Below are 22,758 nucleotides of genomic sequence, written 5' to 3' on the forward strand. Positions count from 1 at the left end.
AGAGAGAGAGAGAGAGAGAGAGAGAGAGAGAGAGGGAGAGAGAGAGAGAGAGAGGGAGGGAGAGAGAGAGAGGAGGGAGGGGGGAGAGAGAGAGGGAGAGACAGGAAGGGAGAGAGAGAGAGAGAGAGAGAGAGAGAGAGAGAGAGAGAGAGAGAGAGAGAGAGAGAGAGAGAGAGAGCGAGAGAGCGAGAGAGAGAGAGCGAGAGAGAGAGAGCAAGAGAGTGTATAAGAGTGTATAAGGCTGTGATGACATTGTGGATATTACGGGAAGGGAGAGATGGAGTTACAACAGGACTGATAGATTGGGACAGATCAGAGATGGAGTTGCAACAGGACTGATAGATTGGGACAGATCAGAGATGTAGTTGTAACAGGACTGATAGATTGGGACAGATCAGAGATGGAGTTACAACAGGACTGATAGATTGGGACAGGTCATAGATGCCGTTACAACAGGATTGATAGATTGGGACAGATCAGAGATGTAGTTACAACAGGACTGATAGATTAGGACAGATAAGAGATGTAGTTACAACATGACTGATAGATTGGGACAGGTCAGATATGTAGTTACAACAGGACTGATAGATTGGGACAGATCAGAGATGTAGTTACAACAGATTAGGACAGATCAGAGATGTAGTTACAACAGGACTGATAGACATCTGGTATCTGTGTCTATGTGTGTCGGGGGTTAGAGATTATAGTCTCATCTGGTATCTGTGTCTATGTGCGTCGGGGGTTAGAGACTATGGTCTCATCTGGTATCTGTGTCCATGTGTGTCGGGGGTTAGAGACTATGGTCTCATCTGGTATCTGTGTCTATGTGTGTCGGGGGTTAGAGATTATGGTCTCATCTGGTATCTGTGTCTATGTGTGTCGGGGGTTAGAGATTATGGTCTCATCTGGTATCTGTGTCTATGTGTGTCGGGGGTTAGAGATTATGGCCTCATCTGGTATCTGTGTCTATGTGTGTCGGGGGTTAGAGACTATGGTCTCATCTGGTATCTGTGTCTATGTGTGTCGGGGGTTAGAGATTATGGCCTCATCTGGTATCTGTGTCTATGTGTGTTGGGGGTTAGAGTATTTAAATCTCATCTGGTATCTGTGTTAATAAGGGTTAAGGGGGCCTGTATTTAAATCTCACCTGGTATCTGACTAAATAAGGGTTAGGAGGGACTGTATTTAAAATTCACCTGGTATCTGTGTCTGCCCTTGGGGGTTGAAGGGGTTGTGTCCAGCGTTGAGCGGCTGTTGTTGGGACTGTGTCGGCACGGCAACCCTCATGGTTGTCTGTCTGATCCTCTCCAGCTCACTGAGACGGTCTGAGAACAGCCCTGTTTTAGGAGACTCCTCCAGCTTCTGACGATGTCCTGTACAACAACAACAATAACAAAAACGAGACGGTCTGAGAACAGCCCTGTTTTAGGAGACTCCTCCAGCTTCTGACGACAACAACAATGAGAGGGTCTGAGAACAGCCCTGTTTTAGGAGACTCCTCCAGCTTCTGACGACAACAACAATGAGAGGGTCTGAGAACAGCCCTGTTTTAGGAGACTCCTCCAGCTTCTGACGACAACAACAATGAGAGGGTCTGAGAACAGCCCTGTTTTAGGAGACTCCTCCAGCTTCTGACGACAACAACAATGAGAGGGTCTGAGAAATGAGATACAAGCGCTAGGTCGTTCTCCCACAGAACTGACTGTGAGGCTGGGTGGGGATGGAGAGAATACGAGAGGAAGAGGAAGGAGAGGCTGGGTGGGGATGGAGAGAATACGAGAGGAGGGAGAGGCTGGGTGGGGATGGAGAGAATACAAGAGGAAGAGGAGGGAGAGGCTGGGTGGGGGATGGAGAGAATACGAGAGGAGGGAGAGGCTGGGTGGGGATGGAGAGAATACGAGAGGAAGAGGAGGGAGAGGCTGGGTGGGGATGGAGAGAATACGAGAGGAGGAGGAGGGAGAGGCTGGGTTGGGATGGAGAGAATACGAGAGGAAGAGGAGGGAGAGGCTGGGTGGGGATGGAGAGAATACGAGAGGAGGGAGAGGCTGGGTGGGGATGGAGAGAATACAAGAGGAAGAGGAGGGAGAGGCTGGGTGGGGATGGAGAGAATACGAGAGGAGGGAGAGGCTGGGTGGGGATGGAGAGAATACGAGAGGAAGAGGAGGGAGAGGCTGGGTGGGGATGGAGAGATTACGAGAGGAGGGAGAGGCTGGGTGGGGATGGAGAGAATACGAGAGGAGAGGAGGGAGAGGCTGGGTGGGGATGGAGAGAATACGAGAGGAGGGAGAGGATGGGTGGGGATGGAGAGAATACGAGAGGAGGGAGAGGCTGGGTGGGGATGGAGAGAATACGAGAGGAAGAGGAGGGAGAGGCTGGGTGGGGATGGAGAGAATACGAGAGGAGGAGGAGGGAGAGGCTGGCTGGGGATGGAGAGAATACGAGAGGAGAGGAGGGAGAGGCTTGTTGGGGATGGAGAGAATACGAGAGGAGGGAGAGGCTGGGTGGGGATGGAGAGAATACGGGAGGAGGGAAAGGCTGGGTGGGGATGGAGAGAATATGAGAGGAGAGTAGGGAGAGGCTGGGTGGGGATGGAGAGAATACGAGAGGAGAGTAGGGAGAGGCTGGGTGGGGATGGAGAGAATACGAGAGGAGAGTAGGGAGAGGCTGGGTGGGGATGGAGAGAATACGAGAGGAGAGGAGGGAGAGGCTGGGTGGGGATGGAGAGAATACGAGAGGAGGGAGAGGCTGGGTGGGGATGGAGAGAATACGAGAGGAAGAGGAGGGAGAGGCTGGGTGGGGATGGAGAGAATATGAGAGGAGAGGAGGGAGAGGCTGGGTGGGGATGGAGAGAATACGAGAGGAAGAGGAGGGAGAGGCTTGGTGGGGATGGAGAGAATACGGGAGGAGGGAGAGGCTGGGTGGGGATGGAGAGAATATGAGAGGAGGGAGAGGCTGGGTGGGGATGGAGAGAATACGAGAGGAGGGAGAGGCTGGGTGGGGATGGAGAGAATACGAGAGGAAGAGGAGGGAGAGGCTGGGTGGGGATGGAGAGAATACGAGAGGAGGAGGAGGGAGAGGCTGGGTGGGGATGGAGAGAATACGAGAGGAGGGAGAGGCTGGGTTGGGATGGAGAAAATACGAGAGGAGGAGGAGTGAGAGGCTGGCTGGGGATGGAGAGAATACGAGAGGAGGAGGAGGGAGAGGCTGGCTGGGGATGGAGAGAATACGAGAGGAGGAGGAGGGAGAGGCTGGCTGGGGATGGAGAGTATACGAGAGGAGGGAGAGGCTGGGTTGGTATGGAGAGAATACGAGAGGAGGAGGAGGGAGAGGCTGGCTGGGGATGGAGAGAATACGAGAGGAGAGGAGGGAGAGGCTGGTTGGGGATGGAGAGAATACGAGAGGAGGGAGAGGCTGGGTGGGGATGGAGAGAATACGAGAGGAGGAGGAAGGAGAGGCTGGGTGGGGATGGAGAGAATACGACAGGAGGAGGAAGGAGAGGCTGGGTGGGGATGGAGAGAATACGAGAGGAGAGTAGGGAGAGGCTGGGTGGGGATGGAGAGAATACGAGAGGAGAGGAGGGAGAGGCTGGGTGGGGATGGAGAGAATACGAGAGGAGGGAGAGGCTGGGTGAGGATGGAGAGAATACGAGAGGAAGAGGAGGGAGAGGCTGGGTGGGGATGGAGAGAATTACGGGAGGAGGGAGAGGCTGGGTGGGGATGGAGAGAATACGAGAGGAGGGAGAGGCTGGGTGGGGATGGAGAGAATACGAGAGGAAGAGGAGGGAGAGGCTGGGTGGGGATGGAGAGAATACGAGAGGAGGGAGAGGCTGGGTTGGGATGGAGAGAATACGAGAGGAGGGAGAGGCTGGGTTGGGATGGAGAAAATACGAGAGGAGGAGGAGTGAGAGGCTGGCTGGGGATGGAGAGAATACGAGAGGAGGAGGAGGGAGAGGCTGGCTGGGGATGGAGAGAATACGAGAGGAGGAGGAGGGAGAGGCTGGCTGGGGATGGAGAGAATACGAGAGGAGAGGAGGGAGAGGCTGGTTGGGGATGGAGAGAATACGAGAGGAGGGAGAGGCTGGGTGGGGATGGAGAGAATATGAGAGGAGGAGGAAGGAGAGGCTGGGTGGGGATGGAGAGAATACGAGAGGAGGAGGAAGGAGAGGCTGGGTGGGGATGGAGAGAATACGAGAGGAAGAGGAGGGAGAGGCTGGTTGGGGATGGAGAGAATACGAGAGGAGAGGAGGGAGAGGCTGGGTGGGGATGGAGAGAATACGAGAGGAAGAGGAGGGAGAGGCTTGGTGGGGATGGAGAGAATACGGGAGGAGGGAGAGGCTGGGTGGGGATGGAGAGAATATGAGAGGAGGGAGTGGCTGGGTGGGGATGGAGAGAATACGGGAGGAGGGAGAGGCTGGGTGGGGATGGAGAGAATACGGGAGGAGGGAGAGGCTGGGTGGGGATGGAGAGAATACGAGAGGAGAGGAGGGAGAGGCTGGGTGGGGATGGAGAGAATACGAGAGGAGAGGAGGGAGAGGCTGGGTGGGGATGGAGAGAATACGAGAGGAGGGAGAGGCTGGGTGGGGATGGAGAGAATACGAAAGGAAGAGGAGGGAGAGGCTTGGTGGGGATGGAGAGAATACGGGAGGAGGGAGAGGCTGGGTGGGGATGGAGAGAATATGAGAGGAGGGAGAGGCTGGGTGGGGATGGAGAGAATACGAGAGGAGGGAGAGGTTGGGTGGGGATGGAGAGAATACGAGAGGAAGAGGAGGGAGAGGCTGGGTGGGGAAGGAGAGAATACGAGAGGAGGAGGAGGGAGAGGCTGGGTGGGGATGGAGAGAATACGAGAGGAGGGAGAGGCTGGGTTGGGATGGAGAAAATACGAGAGGAGGAGGAGTGAGAGGCTGGCTGGGGATGGAGAGAATACGAGAGGAGGAGGAGGGAGAGGCTGGCTGGGGATGGAGAGAATACGAGAGGAGGAGGAGAGAGAGGCTGGCTGGGGATGGAGAGTATACGAGAGGAGGGAGAGGCTGGGTTGGTATGGAGAGAATACGAGAGGAGGAGGAGGGAGAGGCTGGCTGGGGATGGAGAGAATACGAGAGGAGAGGAGGGAGAGGCTGGTTGGGGATGGAGAGAATACGAGAGGAGGGAGAGGCTGGGTGGGGATGGAGAGAATACGAGAGGAAGAGGAGGGAGAGGCTGGGTGGGGATGGAGAGAATACGGGAGGAGGGAGAGGCTGGGTGGGGATGGAGAGAATACGAGAGGAGAGGAGGGAGAGGCTGGGTGGGGATGGAGAGAATACGATAGGAGGGAGAGGCTGGGTGGGGATGGAGAGAATACGAGAGGAAGAGGAGGGAGAGGCTGGGTGGGGATGGAGAGAATACGGGAGGAGGGAGAGGCTGGGTGGGGATGGAGAGAATACGAGAGGAGGGAGAGGCTGGGTGGGGATGGAGAGAATACGAGAGGAGGGAGAGGCTGGGTGGGGATGGAGAGAATACGAGAGGAAGAGGAGGGAGAGGCTGGGTGGGGATGGAGAGAATACAAGAGGAGGGAGAGGCTGGGTGGGGATGGAGAGAATACGAGAGGAGGAGGAGTGAGAGGCTGGCTGGGGATGTAGAGAATACGAGAGGAGGGAGAGGCTGGGTGGGGATGGAGAGAATACGGGAGGAGGGAGAGGCTGGGTGGGGATGGAGAGAATATGAGAGGAGGGAGTGGCTGGGTGGGGATGGAGAGAATACGGGAGGAGGGAGAGGCTGGGTGGGGATGGAGAGAATACGGGAGGAGGGAGAGGCTGGGTGGGGATGGAGAGAATACGAGAGGAGAGGAGGGAGAGGCTGGGTGGGGATGGAGAGAATACGAGAGGAGAGGAGGGAGAGGCTGGGTGGGGATGGAGAGAATACGAGAGGAGGGAGAGGCTGGGTGGGGATGGAGAGAATACGAAAGGAAGAGGAGGGAGAGGCTTGGTGGGGATGGAGAGAATACGGGAGGAGGGAGAGGCTGGGTGGGGATGGAGAGAATATGAGAGGAGGGAGAGGCTGGGTGGGGATGGAGAGAATACGAGAGGAGGGAGAGGTTGGGTGGGGATGGAGAGAATACGAGAGGAAGAGGAGGGAGAGGCTGGGTGGGGAAGGAGAGAATACGAGAGGAGGAGGAGGGAGAGGCTGGGTGGGGATGGAGAGAATACGAGAGGAGGGAGAGGCTGGGTTGGGATGGAGAAAATACGAGAGGAGGAGGAGTGAGAGGCTGGCTGGGGATGGAGAGAATACGAGAGGAGGAGGAGGGAGAGGCTGGCTGGGGATGGAGAGAATACGAGAGGAGGAGGAGAGAGAGGCTGGCTGGGGATGGAGAGTATACGAGAGGAGGGAGAGGCTGGGTTGGTATGGAGAGAATACGAGAGGAGGAGGAGGGAGAGGCTGGCTGGGGATGGAGAGAATACGAGAGGAGAGGAGGGAGAGGCTGGTTGGGGATGGAGAGAATACGAGAGGAGGGAGAGGCTGGGTGGGGATGGAGAGAATACGAGAGGAAGAGGAGGGAGAGGCTGGGTGGTGATGGAGAGAATACGGGAGGAGGGAGAGGCTGGGTGGGGATGGAGAGAATACGAGAGGAGAGGAGGGAGAGGCTGGGTGGGGATGGAGAGAATACGATAGGAGGGAGAGGCTGGGTGGGGATGGAGAGAATACGAGAGGAAGAGGAGGGAGAGGCTGGGTGGGGATGGAGAGAATACGGGAGGAGGGAGAGGCTGGGTGGGGATGGAGAGAATACGAGAGGAGGGAGAGGCTGGGTGGGGATGGAGAGAATACGAGAGGAGGGAGAGGCTGGGTGGGGATGGAGAGAATACGAGAGGAAGAGGAGGGAGAGGCTGGGTGGGGATGGAGAGAATACAAGAGGAGGGAGAGGCTGGGTGGGGATGGAGAGAATACGAGAGGAGGAGGAGTGAGAGGCTGGCTGGGGATGGAGAGAATACGAGAGGAGGGAGAGGCTGGGTGGGGATGGAGAGAATACGAGAGGAGAGGAGGGAGAGGCTGGGTGGGGATGGAGAGAATATGAGAGGAGAGGAGGGAGAGGCTGGGTGGGGATGGAGAGAATACGAGAGGAGAGGAGGGAGAGGCTGGGTGGGGATGGAGAGAATACGAGAGGAGAGGAGAGAGAGGCTGGGTGGGGATGGAGAGAATACGAGAGGAGAGGAGGGAGAGGCTGGGTGGGGATGGAGAGAATACGAGAGGAGAGGAGGGAGAGGCTGGGTGGGGATGGAGAGAATACGAGAGGAGAGGAGAGAGAGGCTGGGTGGGGATGGAGAGAATACGAGAGGAGAGGAGGGAGAGGCTGGGTGGGGATGGAGAGAATACGAGAAGAGAGGAGGGAGAGGCTGGGTGGGGATGGAGAGAATACGAGAGGAGAGGAGGGAGAGGCTGGGTGGGGATGGAGAGAATACGAGAGGAGAGGAGAGAGAGGCTGGGTGGGGATGGAGAGAATACGAGAGGAGAGGAGAGAGAGGCTGGGTGGGGATGGAGAGAATACGAGAGGAGAGGAGGGAGAGGCTGGTTGGGGATGGAGAGAATACGAGAGGAGGGAGAGGCTGGGTGGGGATGGAGAGAATACGAGAGGAGGAAGGAGAGGCTGGGTGGGGATGGAGAGAATACGAGAGGAGAGGAGGGAGAGGCTGGGTGGGGATGGAGAGAATACGAGAGGAGAGGAGGGAGAGGCTGGGTGGGGATGGAGAGAATACGAGAGGAGGGAGAGGCTGGTTGGGGATGGAGAGAATACGAGAGGAGAGTAGGGAGAGGCTGGGTGGGGATGGAGAGAATACGAGAGGAGGAGGAAGGAGAGGCTGGGTGGGGATGGAGAGAATACGAGAGGAGGGAGAGGCTGGCTGGGGATGGAGAGAATACGAGAGGAGGGAGAGGCTGGGTTGGTATGGAGAGAATACGAGAGGAGGAGGGAGAGGCTGGCTGGGGATGGAGAGAATACGAGAGGAAGAGGAGGGAGAGGCTGGGTGGGGATGGAGAGAATACAAGAGGAGGGAGAGGCTGGGTGGGGATGGAGAGAATACGAGAGGAGGGAGAGGCTGGGTGGGGATGGAGAGAATACGAGAGGAGGGAGAGGCTGGCTGGGGATGGAGAGAATACGAGAGGAGAGGAGGGAAAGGCTGGCTGGGAATGGAGAGAATACGAGAGGAGAGGAGGGAGAGGCTGGGTGGGGATGGAGAGAATACGAGAGGAGAGGAGGGAGAGGCTGGGTGGGGATGGAGAGAATACGAGAGGAGAGAAGGGAGAGGCTGGGTGGGGATGGAGAGAATACGAGAGGAGAGGAGGGAGAGGCTGGGTGGGGATGGAGAGAATACGAGAGGAGAGGAGGGAGAGGCTGGGTGGGGATGGAGAGAATACGAGAGGAGAGGAGGGAGAGGCTGGCTGGGGATGGAGAGAATACGAGAGGAGAGGAGGGAGAGGCTGGGTGGGGATGGAGAGAATACGAGAGGAGAGGAGGGAGAGGCTGGGTGGGGATGGAGAGAATACGAGAGGAGAGGAGGGAGAGGCTGGGTGGGGATGGAGAGAATACGAGAGGAGAGGAGGGAGAGGCTGGGTGGGGATGGAGAGAATACGAGCGGAGGAGGAGTGAGAGGCTGGCTGGGGATGGAGAGAGTACGAGAGGAGGAGGAGGGAGAGGATGGGTGGGGATGGAGAGAATACGAGAGGAGGAGGAGGGAGAGGCTGGGTGGGGATGGAGAGAATAGGAGAGGAGGGAGAGGCTGGGTTGGGATGGAGAAAATACGAGAGGAGGAGGAGTGAGAGGCTGGCTGGGGATGGAGAGAATACGAGAGGAGGAGGAGGGAGAGGCTGGCTGGGGATGGAGAGAATACGAGAGGAGGAGGAGGGAGAGGCTGGCTGGGGATGGAGAGAATACGAGAGGAGGGAGAGGCTGGGTTGGTATGGAGAGAATACAAGAGGAGGAGGGAGAGGCTGGCTGGGGATGGAGAGAATACGAGAGGAGAGGAGGGAGAGGCTGGGTGGGGATGGAGAGAATACGAGAGGAGGGAGAGGCTGGGTGGGGATGGAGAGAATACGAGAGGAGGAGGAAGGAGAGGCTGGGTGGGGATGGAGAGAATACGAGAGGAGAGGAGGGAGAGGCTGGGTGGGGATGGAGAGAATACGAGAGGAGAGGAGGGAGAGGCTGGGTGGGAATGGAGAGAATACGAGAGGAGGGAGAGGCTGGGTGGGGATGGAGAGAATACGAGAGGAAGAGGAGGGAGAGGCTAGGTGGGGATGGAGAGAATACGAGAGGAGGGAGAGGCTGGGTGGGGATGGAGAGAATACGAGAGGAGGGAGAGGCTGGGTGGGGATGGAGAGAATACGAGAGGAGGGAGAGGCTGGCTGGGAATGGAGAGAATATGAGAGGAGAGGAGGGAGAGGCTGGGTGGGGATGGAGAGAATACGAGAGGAGAGGAGGGAGAGGCTGGGTGGGGATGGAGAGAATACGAGAGGAGAGGAGGGAGAGGCTGGGTGGGGATGGAGAGAATACGAGAGGAGAGGAGGGAGAGGCTGGGTGGGGATGGAGAGAATACGAGAGGAGAGGAGAGAGAGGCTGGGTGGGGATGGAGAGAATACGAGAGGAGGAGGAAGGAGAGGCTGGGTGGGGATGGAGAGAATAGGAGAGGAGAATAGGGAGAGGCTGGGTGGGGATGGAGAGAATACGAGAGGAGGGAGAGGATGGGTGGGGGATGGAGAGAATACGAGAGGAGGGAGAGGCTGGGTGGGGATGGAGAGAATACGAGAGGAAGAGGAGGGAGAGGCTGGGTGGGGAAGGAGAGAATACGAGAGGAGGGAGAGGCTGGGTGGGGATGGAGAGAATACGAGAGGAGGGAGAGGCTGGCTGGGGATGGAGAGAATACGAGAGGAAGAGGAGGGAGAGGCTGGGTGGGGAAGGAGAGAATACGAGAGGAGGGAGAGGCTGGGTTGGGATGGAGAAAATACGAGAGGAGGAGGAGTGAGAGGCTGGCTGGGGATGGAGAGAATACGAGAGGAGGAGGAGGGAGAGGCTGGCTGGGGATGGAGAGAATACGAGAGGAGGAGGAGGGAGAGGCTGGCTGGGGATGGAGAGTATACGAGAGGAGGGAGAGGCTGGGTTGGTATGGAGAGAATACGAGAGGAGGAGGAGGGAGAGGCTGGCTGGGGATGGAGAGAATACGAGAGGAGAGGAGGGAGAGGCTGGTTGGGGATGGAGAGAATACGAGAGGAGGGAGAGCCTGGGTGGGGATGGAGAGAATACGAGAGGAGGAGGAAGGAGAGGCTGTGCTGGGATGGAGAGAATACGAGAGGAGGAGGAAGGAGATGCTGGGTGGGGATGGAGAGAATACGAGAGGAGAGGAGGGAGAGGCTGGGTGGGGATGGAGAGAATACGAAAGGAGGGAGAGGATGGGTGGGGATGGAGAGAATACGAGAGGAGGGAGAGGCTGGGTGGGGATGGAGAGAATACGAGAGGAAGAGGAGGGAGAGGCTGGGTGGGGATGGAGAGAATACGAGAGGAGGGAGAGGCTGGGTGGGGATGGAGAGAATACGAGAGGAGGGAGAGGCTGGCTGGGGATGGAGAGAATACGAGAGGAAGAGGAGGGAGAGGCTGGGTGGGAAAGGAGAGAATACGAGAGGAGGGAGAGGCTGGGTTGGGATGGAGAAAATACGAGAGGAGGAGGAGTGAGAGGCTGGCTGGGGATGGAGAGAATACAAGAGGAGGAGGAGGGAGAGGCTGGCTGGGGATGGAGAGAATATGAGAGGAGGAGGAGGGAGAGGCTGGCTGGGGATGGAGAGTATACGAGAGGAGGGAGAGGCTGGGTTGGTATGGAGAGAATACGAGAGGAGGAGGAGGGAGAGGCTGGCTGGGGATGGAGAGAATACGAGAGGAGAGGAGGGAGAGGCTGGTTGGGGATGGAGAGAATACGAGAGGAGGGAGAGCCTGGGTGGGGATGGAGAGAATACGAGAGGAGGAGGAAGGAGAGGCTGGGTGGGGATGGAGAGAATACGAGAGGAGGAGGAAGGAGATGCTGGGTGGGGATGGAGAGAATACGAGAGGAGAGGAGGGAGAGGCTGGGTGGGGATGGAGAGGATACGAGAGGAGGGAGAGGCTGGGTGGGGATGGAGAGAATACGAGAGGAAGAGGAGGGAGAGGCTGGGTGGGGATGGAGAGAATACGGGAGGAGGGAGAGGCTGGGTGGGGATGGAGAGAATACGAGAGGAGGGAGAGGCTGGGTGGGGATGGAGAGAATACGAGAGGAGGGAGAGCCTGGGTGGGGATGGAGAGAATACGAGAGGAGGAGGAAGGAGAGGCTGTGTGGGGATGGAGAGAATACGAGAGGAGGAGGAAGGAGATGCTGGGTGGGGATGGAGAGAATACGAGAGGAGAGGAGGGAGAGGCTGGGTGGGGATGGAGAGAATACGAAAGGAGGGAGAGGATGGGTGGGGATGGAGAGAATACGAGAGGAGGGAGAGGCTGGGTGGGGATGGAGAGAATACGAGAGGAAGAGGAGGGAGAGGCTGGGTGGGGATGGAGAGAATACGAGAGGAGGGAGAGGCTGGGTGGGGATGGAGAGAATACGAGAGGAGGGAGAGGCTGGCTGGGGATGGAGAGAATACGAGAGGAAGAGGAGGGAGAGGCTGGGTGGGAAAGGAGAGAATACGAGAGGAGGGAGAGGCTGGGTTGGGATGGAGAAAATACGAGAGGAGGAGGAGGAGTGAGAGGCTGGCTGGGGATGGAGAGAATACAAGAGGAGGAGGAGGGAGAGGCTGGCTGGGGATGGAGAGAATATGAGAGGAGGAGGAGGGAGAGGCTGGCTGGGGATGGAGAGTATACGAGAGGAGGGAGAGGCTGGGTTGGTATGGAGAGAATACGAGAGGAGGAGGAGGGAGAGGCTGGCTGGGGATGGAGAGAATACGAGAGGAGAGGAGGGAGAGGCTGGTTGGGGATGGAGAGAATACGAGAGGAGGGAGAGCCTGGGTGGGGATGGAGAGAATACGAGAGGAGGAGGAAGGAGAGGCTGGGTGGGGATGGAGAGAATACGAGAGGAGGAGGAAGGAGATGCTGGGTGGGGATGGAGAGAATACGAGAGGAGAGGAGGGAGAGGCTGGGTGGGGATGGAGAGGATACGAGAGGAGGGAGAGGCTGGGTGGGGATGGAGAGAATACGAGAGGAAGAGGAGGGAGAGGCTGGGTGGGGATGGAGAGAATACGGGAGGAGGGAGAGGCTGGGTGGGGATGGAGAGAATACGAGAGGAGGGAGAGGCTGGGTGGGGATGGAGAGAATACGAGAGGAAGAGGAGGGAGAGGCTGGGTGGGGATGGAGAGAATACGAGAGGAGGGAGAGGCTGGGTTGGGATGGAGAAAATACGAGAGGAGGAGGAGTGAGAGGCTGGCTGGGGATGGAGAGAATACGAGAGGAGAGGAGGGAGAGGCTGGCTGGGGATGGAGAGAATACGAGAGGAGGAGGAGGGAGAGGCTGGCTGGGGATGGAGAGAATACGAGAGGAGGAGGAGGGAGAGGCTGGCTGGGGATGGAGAGAATACGAGAGGAGGGAGAGGCTGGGTTGGTATGGAGAGAATACGAGAGGAGGAGGGAGAGGCTGGCTGGGGATGGAGAGAATACGAGAGGAGAGGAGGGAGAGGCTGGTTGGGGATGGAGAGAATACGAGAGGAGGGAGAGGCTGGGTGGGGATGGAGAGAATACGAGAGGAGGAGGAAGGAGAGGCTGGGTGGGGATGGAGAGAATACGAGAGGAGGAGGAAGGAGAGGCTGGGTGGGGATGGAGAGAATACGAGAGGAAGAGGAGGGAGAGGCTGGTTGGGGATGGAGAGAATACGAGAGGAGAGGAGGGAGAGGCTGGGTGGGGATGGAGAGAATACGAGAGGAGGGAGAGGCTGGTTGGGGATGGAGAGAATATGAGAGGAGAGTAGGGAGAGGCTGGGTGGGGATGGAGAGAATACGAGAGGAGGAGGAAGGAGAGGCTGGGTGGGGATGGAGAGAATACGAGAGGAGGGAGAGGCTGGGTGGGGATGGAGAGAATACGAGAGGAAGAGGAGGGAGAGGCTGGGTGGGGATGGAGAGAATACAAGAGGAGGGAGAGGCTGGGTGGGGATGGAGAGAATATGAGAGGAGGGAGAGGCTGGGTGGGGATGGAGAGAATACGAGAGGAGGGAGAGGCTGGCTGGGGATGGAGAGAATACGAGAGGAGAGGAGGGAGAGGCTGGGTGGGGATGGAGAGAATACGAGAGGAGAGGAGGGAGAGGCTGGGTGGGGATGGAGAGAATACGAGAGGAGAGGAGGGAGAGGCTGGGTGGGGATGGAGAGAATACGAGAGGAGAGGAGGGAGAGGCTGGGTGGGGATGGAGAGAATACGAGAGGAGAGGAGGGAGAGGCTGGGTGGGGATGGAGAGAATACGAGAGGAGAGGAGAGAGAGGCTGGGTGGGGATGGAGAGAATACGAGAGGAGAGGAGAGAGAGGCTGGGTGGGGATGGAGAGAATACGAGAGGAGGAGGAGGGAGAGGCTGGGTGGGGATGGAGTGAATATGAGAGGAGAGGAGGGAGAGCTGGCTGGGGATGGAGAGAATACGAGAGGAGGAGGGAGGGAGAGGCTGGGTGGGGATGGAGAGAATACGAGAGGAGGAGGAGGGAGAGGCTGGCTGGGGATGGAGAGAACACGAGAGGAGGAGGAGAGTGTTTTAACTGTCAGATCTGAAAGAGAGCCCTACTTGTTAACATTTGATGAGAGTCACCACTGACTATAGACACTCAGATATATGAGACAGGAAACCCTGAGTAAGTACCACAGTAGGTACAGGTCTATAAGTAAGGCAGATGTGAGACAGGTCTACCTCAGTAATATAACAGGTATGAGACAGGTCTACCTCAGTAATATAACAGGTATGGGACAGGACTACCTCAGTAATATAACAGACAGGTCTACCTCAGTAATATAACAGACAGGACTACCTCAGTAATATAACAGGTATGAGACAGGACTACCTCAGTAATATAACAGACAGGACTACCTCAGTAATATAACAGACAGGACTACCTCAGTAATATAACAGGTATGAGACAGGACTACCTCAGTAATATAACAGACAGGTCTACCTCAGTAATATAACAGACAGGTCTACCTCAGTAATATAACAGACAGGTCTACCTCAGTAATATAACAGACAGGACTACCTCAGTAATATAACAGATATGAGACAGGACTAACTCAGTAATATAACAGACAGGACTACCTCAGTAATATAACAGACAGGACTACCTCAGTAATATAACAGACAGGTCTACCTCAGTAATATAACAGACAGGTCTACCTCAGTAATATAACAGACAGGTCTACCTCAGTAATATAACAGATATGAGACAGGACTACCTCAGTAATATAACAGACAGGTCTACCTCAGTAATATAACAGACAGGACTACCTCAGTAATATAACAGACAGGACTACCTCAGTAATATAACAGACAGGACTACCTCAGTAATATAACAGACAGGTCTACCTCAGTAATATAACAGATATGAGACAGGACTACCTCAGTAATATAACAGGTATGAGACAGGACTACCTCAGTAATATAACAGGTATGAGACAGGACTACCTCAGTAATATAACAGACAGGTCTACCTCAGTAATATAACAGACAGGACTACCTCAGTAATATAACAGACAGGACTACCTCAGTAATATAACAGACAGGTCTACCTCAGTAATATAACAGATATGAGACAGGACTACCTCAGTAATATAACAGGTATGAGACAGGACTACCTCAGTAATATAACAGGTATGAGACAGGACTACCTCAGTAATATAACAGACAGGTCTACCTCAGTAATATAACAGACAGGACTACCTCAGTAATATAACAGGTATGAGACAGGTCTACCTCAGTAATATAACAGGTATGAGACAGGACTACCTCAGTAATATAACAGGTATGAGACAGGACTACCTCAGTAAGTAAGGCAGATGTGAGACAGGACTACCTCAGTAATATAACAGGTATGAGACAGGACTACCTCAGTAATATAACAGGTATGAGACAGGTCTACCTCAGTAAGTAAGGCAGATATGAGACAGGACTACCTCAGTAAGTAAGGCAGATATGAGACAGGACTACCTCAGTAAGTAAGGCAGATATGAGACAGGACTACCTCAGTAAGTAAGGCAGATATGAGACAGGACTACCTCAGTAAGTAAGGCAGATATGAGACAGGACTACCTCAGTAAGTAAGGCAGATATGAGACAGGACTACCTCAGTAATATAACAGATATGAGACAGGACTACCTCAGTAAGTAAGGCAGATATGAGACAGGACCTCCTCAGTAATATAACAGACAGGACTACCTCAGTAAGTAAGGCAGATATGAGACAGGACTACCTCAGTAATATAACAGATATGAGACAGGACTACCTCAGTAAGTAAGGCAGATATGAGACAGGACTACCTCAGTAAGTAAGGCAGATATGAGACAGGACTACCTCAGTAATATAACAGACAGGACTACCTCAGTAAGTAAGGCAGATATGAGACAGGACTACCTCAGTAATATATCAGATATGAGACAGGACTACCTCAGTAAGTAAGGCAGATATGAGACAGGACTACCTCAGTAAGTAAGGCAGATATGAGACAGGACTACCTCAGTAATATAACAGGTATGAGACAGGTCTACCTCAGTAATATAACAGGTATGAGACAGGACTACCTCAGTAAGTAAGGCAGATATGAGACAGGACTACCTCAGTAAGTAAGGCAGATATGAGACAGGACTACCTCAGTAATATAACAGGTATGAGACAGGTCTACCTCAGTAATATAACAGATATGAGACAGGACTACCTCAGTAATATAACAGGTATGAGACAGGACTACCTCAGTAATATAACAGATATGAGACAGGACTACCTCAGTAAGTAAGGCAGATATGAGACAGGACTACCTCAGTAAGTAAGGCAGATATGAGACAGGACTACCTCAGTAAGTAAGGCAGATATGAGACAGGACTACCTCAGTAAGTAAGGCAGATATGAGACAGGACTACCTCAGTAAGTAAGGCAGATATGAGACAGGACTACCTCAGTAAGTAAGGCAGATATGAGACAGGACTACCTCAGTAAGTAAGGCAGATATGAGACAGGACTACCTCAGTAAGTAAGGCAGATATGAGACAGGACTACCTCAGTAAGTAAGGCAGATATGAGACAGGACTACCTCAGTAATATAACAGATATGAGACAGGACTACCTCAGTAAGTAAGGCAGATATGAGACAGGACTACCTCAGTAATATAACAGACAGGACTACCTCAGTAAGTAAGGCAGATATGAGAGAGGACTACCTCAGTAATATAACAGATATGAGACAGGACTACCTCAGTAAGTAAGGCAGATATGAGACAGGACTACCTCAGTAAGTAAGGCAGATATGAGACAGGACTACCTCAGTAAGTAAGGCAGATATGAGACAGGACTACCTCAGTAAGCAAGGCAGATATGAGACAGGACTACCTCAGTAATATAACAGACAGGACTACCTCAGTAAGTAAGGCAGATATGAGACAGGACTACCTCAGTAAGTAAGGCAGATATGAGACAGGACTACCTCAGTAATATAACAGACAGGACTACCTCAGTAAGTAAGGCAGATATGAGACAGGACTACCTCAGTAATATAACAGACAGGACTACCTCAGTAAGTAAGGCAGATATGAGACAGGACTACCTCAGTAATATAACAGACAGGACTACCTCAGTAAGTAAGGCAGATATGAGACAGGACTACCTCAGTAATATAACAGACAGGACTACCTCAGTAAGTAAGGCAGATATGAGACAGGACTACCTCAGTAATAAGACTTCACACACAGTCAGAATTTAACCCTTACCCTAACCCATCACACACACACACACACACACACACACACACACACACACACACACGCACGCACAATCATAATGTGTGTGTCTCTCATCTCATTACTGTGTGTTGGAGTTTCCATTCAGACGGACAGACGCGGACGGACAGACAGACAGACAGACAGACAGACAGACAGACAGACAGACAGACAGACAGACAGACAGACAGACAGACAGACAGACAGACAGACAGACAGACAGACAGACAGACACACAGACAGACAGACAGAGATACATACAGAAAGACAGACAGACAGACAGACAGACAGACAGACAGACAGACAGACAGACAGACAGACAGACAGAAAGACAGACAGACAGACAGACAGACAGACAGACACAAAGGAGCTCTGTTACTATGGAGATCCTTCTCCTACAGAGGAATCCTGACACGATGAGCAGAGAGGTGTGGAGGACATACTGGTGATTCTACTCTGATACCAGTGTGTTACACCCTGATCTGTTTCACCTGTCTTGTGCTGGTCTCCACCCCTCCACCAGGTGTCTCTGTTACTATGGAGATCCTTCTCCTACAGAGGAATTCTGACACGATGAGCAGAGAGGTGTGGAGGACATACTGGTGATTCTACTCTGAGACCAGTGTGTTACACCCTGATCTGTTTCACCTGTCTTGTGCTGGTCTCCACCCCCCTCCAGGTGTCTCCCATCTTCCCCATTATCCCCTGGGTATTTATACCTGTGTTCTCTGTTTGTCTGTTTCCAGTTCATTTTGTCCCGTCAAGGTTTGCCAGTGGTTTTCCAATGTCTGTTTATTGTTCTAGTCTCGCCGGTTGCAACCTTTTGCCTGTCTTGACCCTGAGCCTGCCTGCCATCTACATCTGCCAACTATTTACCTGGATTACAAACCCATGTCTGTCCAACTATTTACCTGGATTACTAACCCATGTCTGTCCAACTATTTACCTGGATTACTAACCCATGTCTGTCCAGCTATTTACCTTGATTACAAACCCATGTCTGTCCAGCTATTTACCTGGATTACAAACCCATGTCTGTCCAGCTATTTACCTGGATTACAAACTCATGTCTGTCCAGCTATTTACCTGGATTACTAACCCATGTCTGTCCAACTATTTACCTGGATTACTAACCCATGTCTGTCCAACTATTTACCTGGATTACTAACCCATGTCTGTCCAACTATTTACCTGGATTACTAACCCATGTCTGTCCAACTATTTACCTGGATTACTAACCCATGTCTGTCCAGCTATTTACCTGGATTACAAACCCATGTCTGTCCAACTATTTACCTGGATTACTAACCCATGTCTGTCCAACTATTTACCTGGATTACTAACCCATGTCTGTCCAACTATTTACCTGGATTACTAACCCATGTCTGTCCAACTATTTACCTGGATTACTAACCCATGTCTGTCCAGCTATTTACCTGGATTACTAACCCATGTCTGTCCAACTATTTACCTGGATTACAAACCCATGTCTGTCCAGCTATTTACCTGGATTACTAACCCATGTCTGTCCAGCTATTTACCTGGATTACTAACCCATGTCTGTCCAACTATTTACCTGGATTACAAACCCATGTCTGTCCAGCTATTTACCTGGATTACTAACCCATGTCCTCAACCTGCTTTCTGCCAGCAGCTGTCTATTCAATAAATCTCACCCTGAACCATCTGCCTCACGTGTCTCCATCTGGGTCTCACCCTGAACCATCTGCCTCACGTGTCTCCATCTGGGTCTCACCCTGAACCATCTGCCTCACGTGTCTCCATCTGGGTCTCACCCTGAACCATCTGCCTCACGTGTCTCCATCTGGGTCTCACCCTGAACCATCTGCCTCACGTGCCTCCATCTGGATCTCACCCTGAACCATCTGCCTCACGTGTCTCCATCTGGGTCTCACCCTGAACCATCTGTCTCACGTGCCTCCATCTGGGTCTCACCCTGAACCATCTGCCTCACGTGTCTCCATCTGGGTCTCACCCTGAACCATCTGCCTCACGTGTCTCCATCTGGGTCTCACCCTGAACCATCTGCCTCACGTGCCTCCATCTGGATCTCACCCTGAACCATCTGCCTCACGTGTCTCCACCTGGATCTCACCCTGAACCATCTGCCTCACGTGTGTCCATCTGGGTCTCACCCTGAGCCTTGATCCAGGAAGACTTGGGCAACACAGGGAGAGACAGCGAGAGGAAGTTGAGAGAAAGGAGAGATGCGGTGAGACATAACAAGAGGCAGGGGAGGAGAGAGATGTGGGGAGACAGGAAGACAAGCAAAGAAGAGAAGTACATTAAGAGATTTAGTGTGTGTGTGTGTGTGTGTGTGTGTGTGTGTGTGTGTGTGTGTGTGTGTGTGTGTGTGTGTGTGTGTGTGTGTGTGTGTGTGTGTGTGTGTGTGTGTGTGTGTGTGTGTGTGTGTGTGTGTGTGTGTGTGTGTGTGTGTGTGTGTGTGAGTGAGAGAGAGAGAGAGAGAGAGAGAGAGTCTGGAGTCATGGTGTCCCTGAATAGTGCTGAGTCCACACTACTGAGCCTCCCTGAACAGGCAGGCTGGAGAAACAATTAGACACAGCTTTAGTGACCGAATGTTCAGAGCTTTACACTGTAATGGTCACAGAATGTACAGAGCTTTACACTGTGATGGTGACATAATATAGTAGCAGTAGTAGTGTTAGCAGTAGTAGTACGTGAAGTAGCAGTAAATAGCAGAAGTATCAACAGTAGCAGTAGATACAGTGCCTTGCAAAAGTATTCACCCCCCCTGTTTTTCTATTTTGTTGCATTACAACCTGTAATTTAAATTGATTTTAATTTTATTTCATGTAATGGACATGCACAATGTAGTCCAAATTGGTGAAGTGAAGTGAAAAAAATTACTTGTTTAAAATATATATAGTATTCTTTTAAATGGAAAAGTGGTTTGTGCATATGTATTCACCCCCTTTGCTATGAAGCCCCTCAATAAGATCTGGTGCAACCAACTACCTTCAGAAGTCACATAATTAGTTAGGTAGCACAAGGTGGACTATTTGAGTGTCACATGATCTCAGTATATATACACCTGTTCTGAAAGCCCACAGAGTCTGCAACACCACCAAGCAAGAGGCACCATGAAGACCAAGGAGCTCTCCAAACAGGTCAGGGACAAAGTTGTGGAGAAGTACAGATCAGGTTTGGGTTATAAAAAAATATCTGAAACATTGAACATCCCACGGAGCACCATTCAATTCATTATTCAAAAAAATGTAAGAATATGGCACCACAAGAAACCTGCCAAGAGACGGCCGCCAACCAAAACTCATGGACCAGGCAAGGAGGGCATTAAAAGAAAGAGACCAAAGATAACAAAGAGAACAAAGATAACCCTAAAGGAGCTGCAAAGCTCCACAGCGGAGATTGGAGTATCTGTCCATAGGACCACCTTAAGTCGTGCACGGCACAGCTTTACGGAAGAGTGGCCAGATAAAGCCATTGCTGGTCGCCAAAAGGCATGTGGGAGATCTCCAAACATATGGAAGAAGGAACTCTAAACATCTTGAACATCTTGAACATCTTGGCCATGTTCTGTTATAATCTCCACCCGGCACAACCAGAAGAGGACTGGCCACCCCTCATAGCCTGGCTCCTCTCTAGGTTTCTTCCTGGGTTTTGGCCTTTCTAAGGAATGTTTCCTAGCCACCGTGCTTCTACACCTGCATTGCTTGCTGTTTAGGGTTTTAGGCTGGGTTTCTGTACAGCACTTTGAGATATCAGCTGATGTAAAAAGGGCTTTATAAATACATTTGATTTGATTTACTCTGGTCAGATGAGACTAAAGCTGAGCTTTTTGGCCATCAAGGAAAATGCTATGTCTGGGAGCAAACCCAACACCTCTCATCACCCTGAGAATACCATCCCCAGTGAACACCAAATATCCCAGTAGCTAGATGTGCCAAGCTTATAGAGACATACCCAAAGAGAATTGCAGCTATAATTGCTGCAAAAGGTGGCTCTACAAAGTATTGATTTGGGGGGAGTGAATAGTCACGCCCACTCAAGTTTTCTGTTTTTTCAACTTATTTCTTGTTTGTTTCACAATAAAAAATATGTTGCATTTTCAAAGGGGTAGGCATGTTGTGTAAATCAAATGATACAATCTCCCCAAAAATCTATTTTAATTCCAGGTTGTAAGGCAACAAAATAGGTAAAATGCCAAGGGGGTGAATACTTTCACAAGCCACTGTAATAGTAGAAGTAGAAGCAGTAGTAGTAGTAGCATCAGTAGTAGTAGTAGTAGTAGCAGCAGTAGTAGTTGTAGTAGTATCAGCAGTAGTAGTTGTAGAGGTTGCCTGTTCAACCTCTCTTTCATATCGTCTGAGATCCCCAAGGACTGGAAAGCTGCCGCAGTCATCCCCCTCTTCAAAGGGGGAGACACCCTGGACCCAAACTGTTACAGACCTATATCCATCCTGCCCTGCCTATCTAAGGTCTTCGAAAGCCAAGTCAACAAACAGGTCACTGACCATCTCGAATCCCACCGTACCTTCTCCGCTGTGCAATCTGGTTTCCGAGCCGGTCACGGGTGCACCTCAGCCACACTCAAGGTACTAAACGATATCATAACCGCCATCGATAAAAGACAGTACTGTGCAGCCGTCTTCATCGACCTTGTCAAGGCTTTCGACTCTGTCAATCCCCATATTCTTATCGGCAGACTCAGTAGCCTCGGTTTTTCGGATGACTGCCTTGCCTGGTTCACCAATTACTTTACAGACAGAGTTCAGTGTGTCAAATCGGAGGGCATGCTGTCCGGTCCTCTGGCAGTCTCTATGGGGGTGCCACAGGGTTCAATTCTCGGGCCGACTCTTTTCTCTGTATATATCAATGATGTTGCTCTTGCTGCGGGCGATTCCCTGATCCACCTCTACGCAGACGACACCATTCTATATACTTTCGGCCCGTCATTGGACACTGTGCTATCTAACCTCCAAACGAGCTTCAATGCCATACAACACTCCTTCCGTGGCCTCCAACTGCTCTTAAACGCTAGTAAAACCAAATGCATGCTTTTCAACCGATCGCTGCCTGCACCCGCATGCCCGACAAGCATCACCACCCTGGATGGTTCCGACCTTGAATATGTGGACATCTATAAGTACCTAGGTGTCTGGCTAGACTGCAAACTCTCCTTCTAGACTCATATCAAACATCTCCAATCGAAAATCAAATCAAGAGTCGGCTTTCTATTCCGCAACAAAGCCTCCTTCACTCACGCCGCCAAGCTTACCCTAGTAAAACTGACTATCCTACCGATCCTCGACTTTCGTTCCAGTACTCTGCTGCCTGTGACTGGAACGAATTGCAAAAATCGCTGAAGTTGGAGACTTTTATCTCCCTCACCAACTTCAAACATCAGCTATCTGAGCAGCTAACCGATCGATGCAGCTGTACATAGTCTATTGGTAAATAGCCCACCCATTTTCACCTACCTCATCCCCATACTGTTTTTATTTATTTACTTTTCTGCTCTTTTGCACACCAATATCTCTACCTGTACATGACCATCTGATCATTTATCACTCCAGTGTTAATCTGCAAAATTGTAATTATTCGCCTACCTCCTCATGCCTTTTGCACACATTGTATATAGACTCCCCCTTTTTTTTCTACTGTGTTATTGACTTGTTAATTGTTTACTCCATGTGTAACTCTGTGTTGTCTGTTCACACTGCTATGCTTTATCTTGGCCAGGTCGCAGTTGCAAATGAGAACTTGTTCTCAACTGGCCTACCTGGTTAAATAAAGGTGTTCTCAACTAGCCTACCTGGTTAAATAAAGGTGTTCTCAACTAG

At 52.3% G+C, this 22,758-nt stretch overlaps 1 protein-coding gene across 1 annotated transcript in view; it reads right to left on the reverse strand.

The window, feature by feature from the left end:
- The window catches only part of LOC109886710 (runt-related transcription factor 2), a 104,949-nt gene that overhangs the window by 25,491 nt on the left and 56,700 nt on the right, over positions 1-22,758 (reverse strand). The window contains exon 4 of the mRNA XM_031800912.1: positions 1,197-1,373. Coding sequence (XP_031656772.1) covers positions 1,197-1,373 — 177 coding nt within the window. The remainder of the gene's footprint in view (positions 1-1,196; positions 1,374-22,758) is intronic.

Source organism: Oncorhynchus kisutch, linkage group LG21, assembly GCF_002021735.2.
Source record: "Oncorhynchus kisutch isolate 150728-3 linkage group LG21, Okis_V2, whole genome shotgun sequence".
NCBI lineage: Eukaryota > Metazoa > Chordata > Actinopteri > Salmoniformes > Salmonidae > Oncorhynchus > Oncorhynchus kisutch.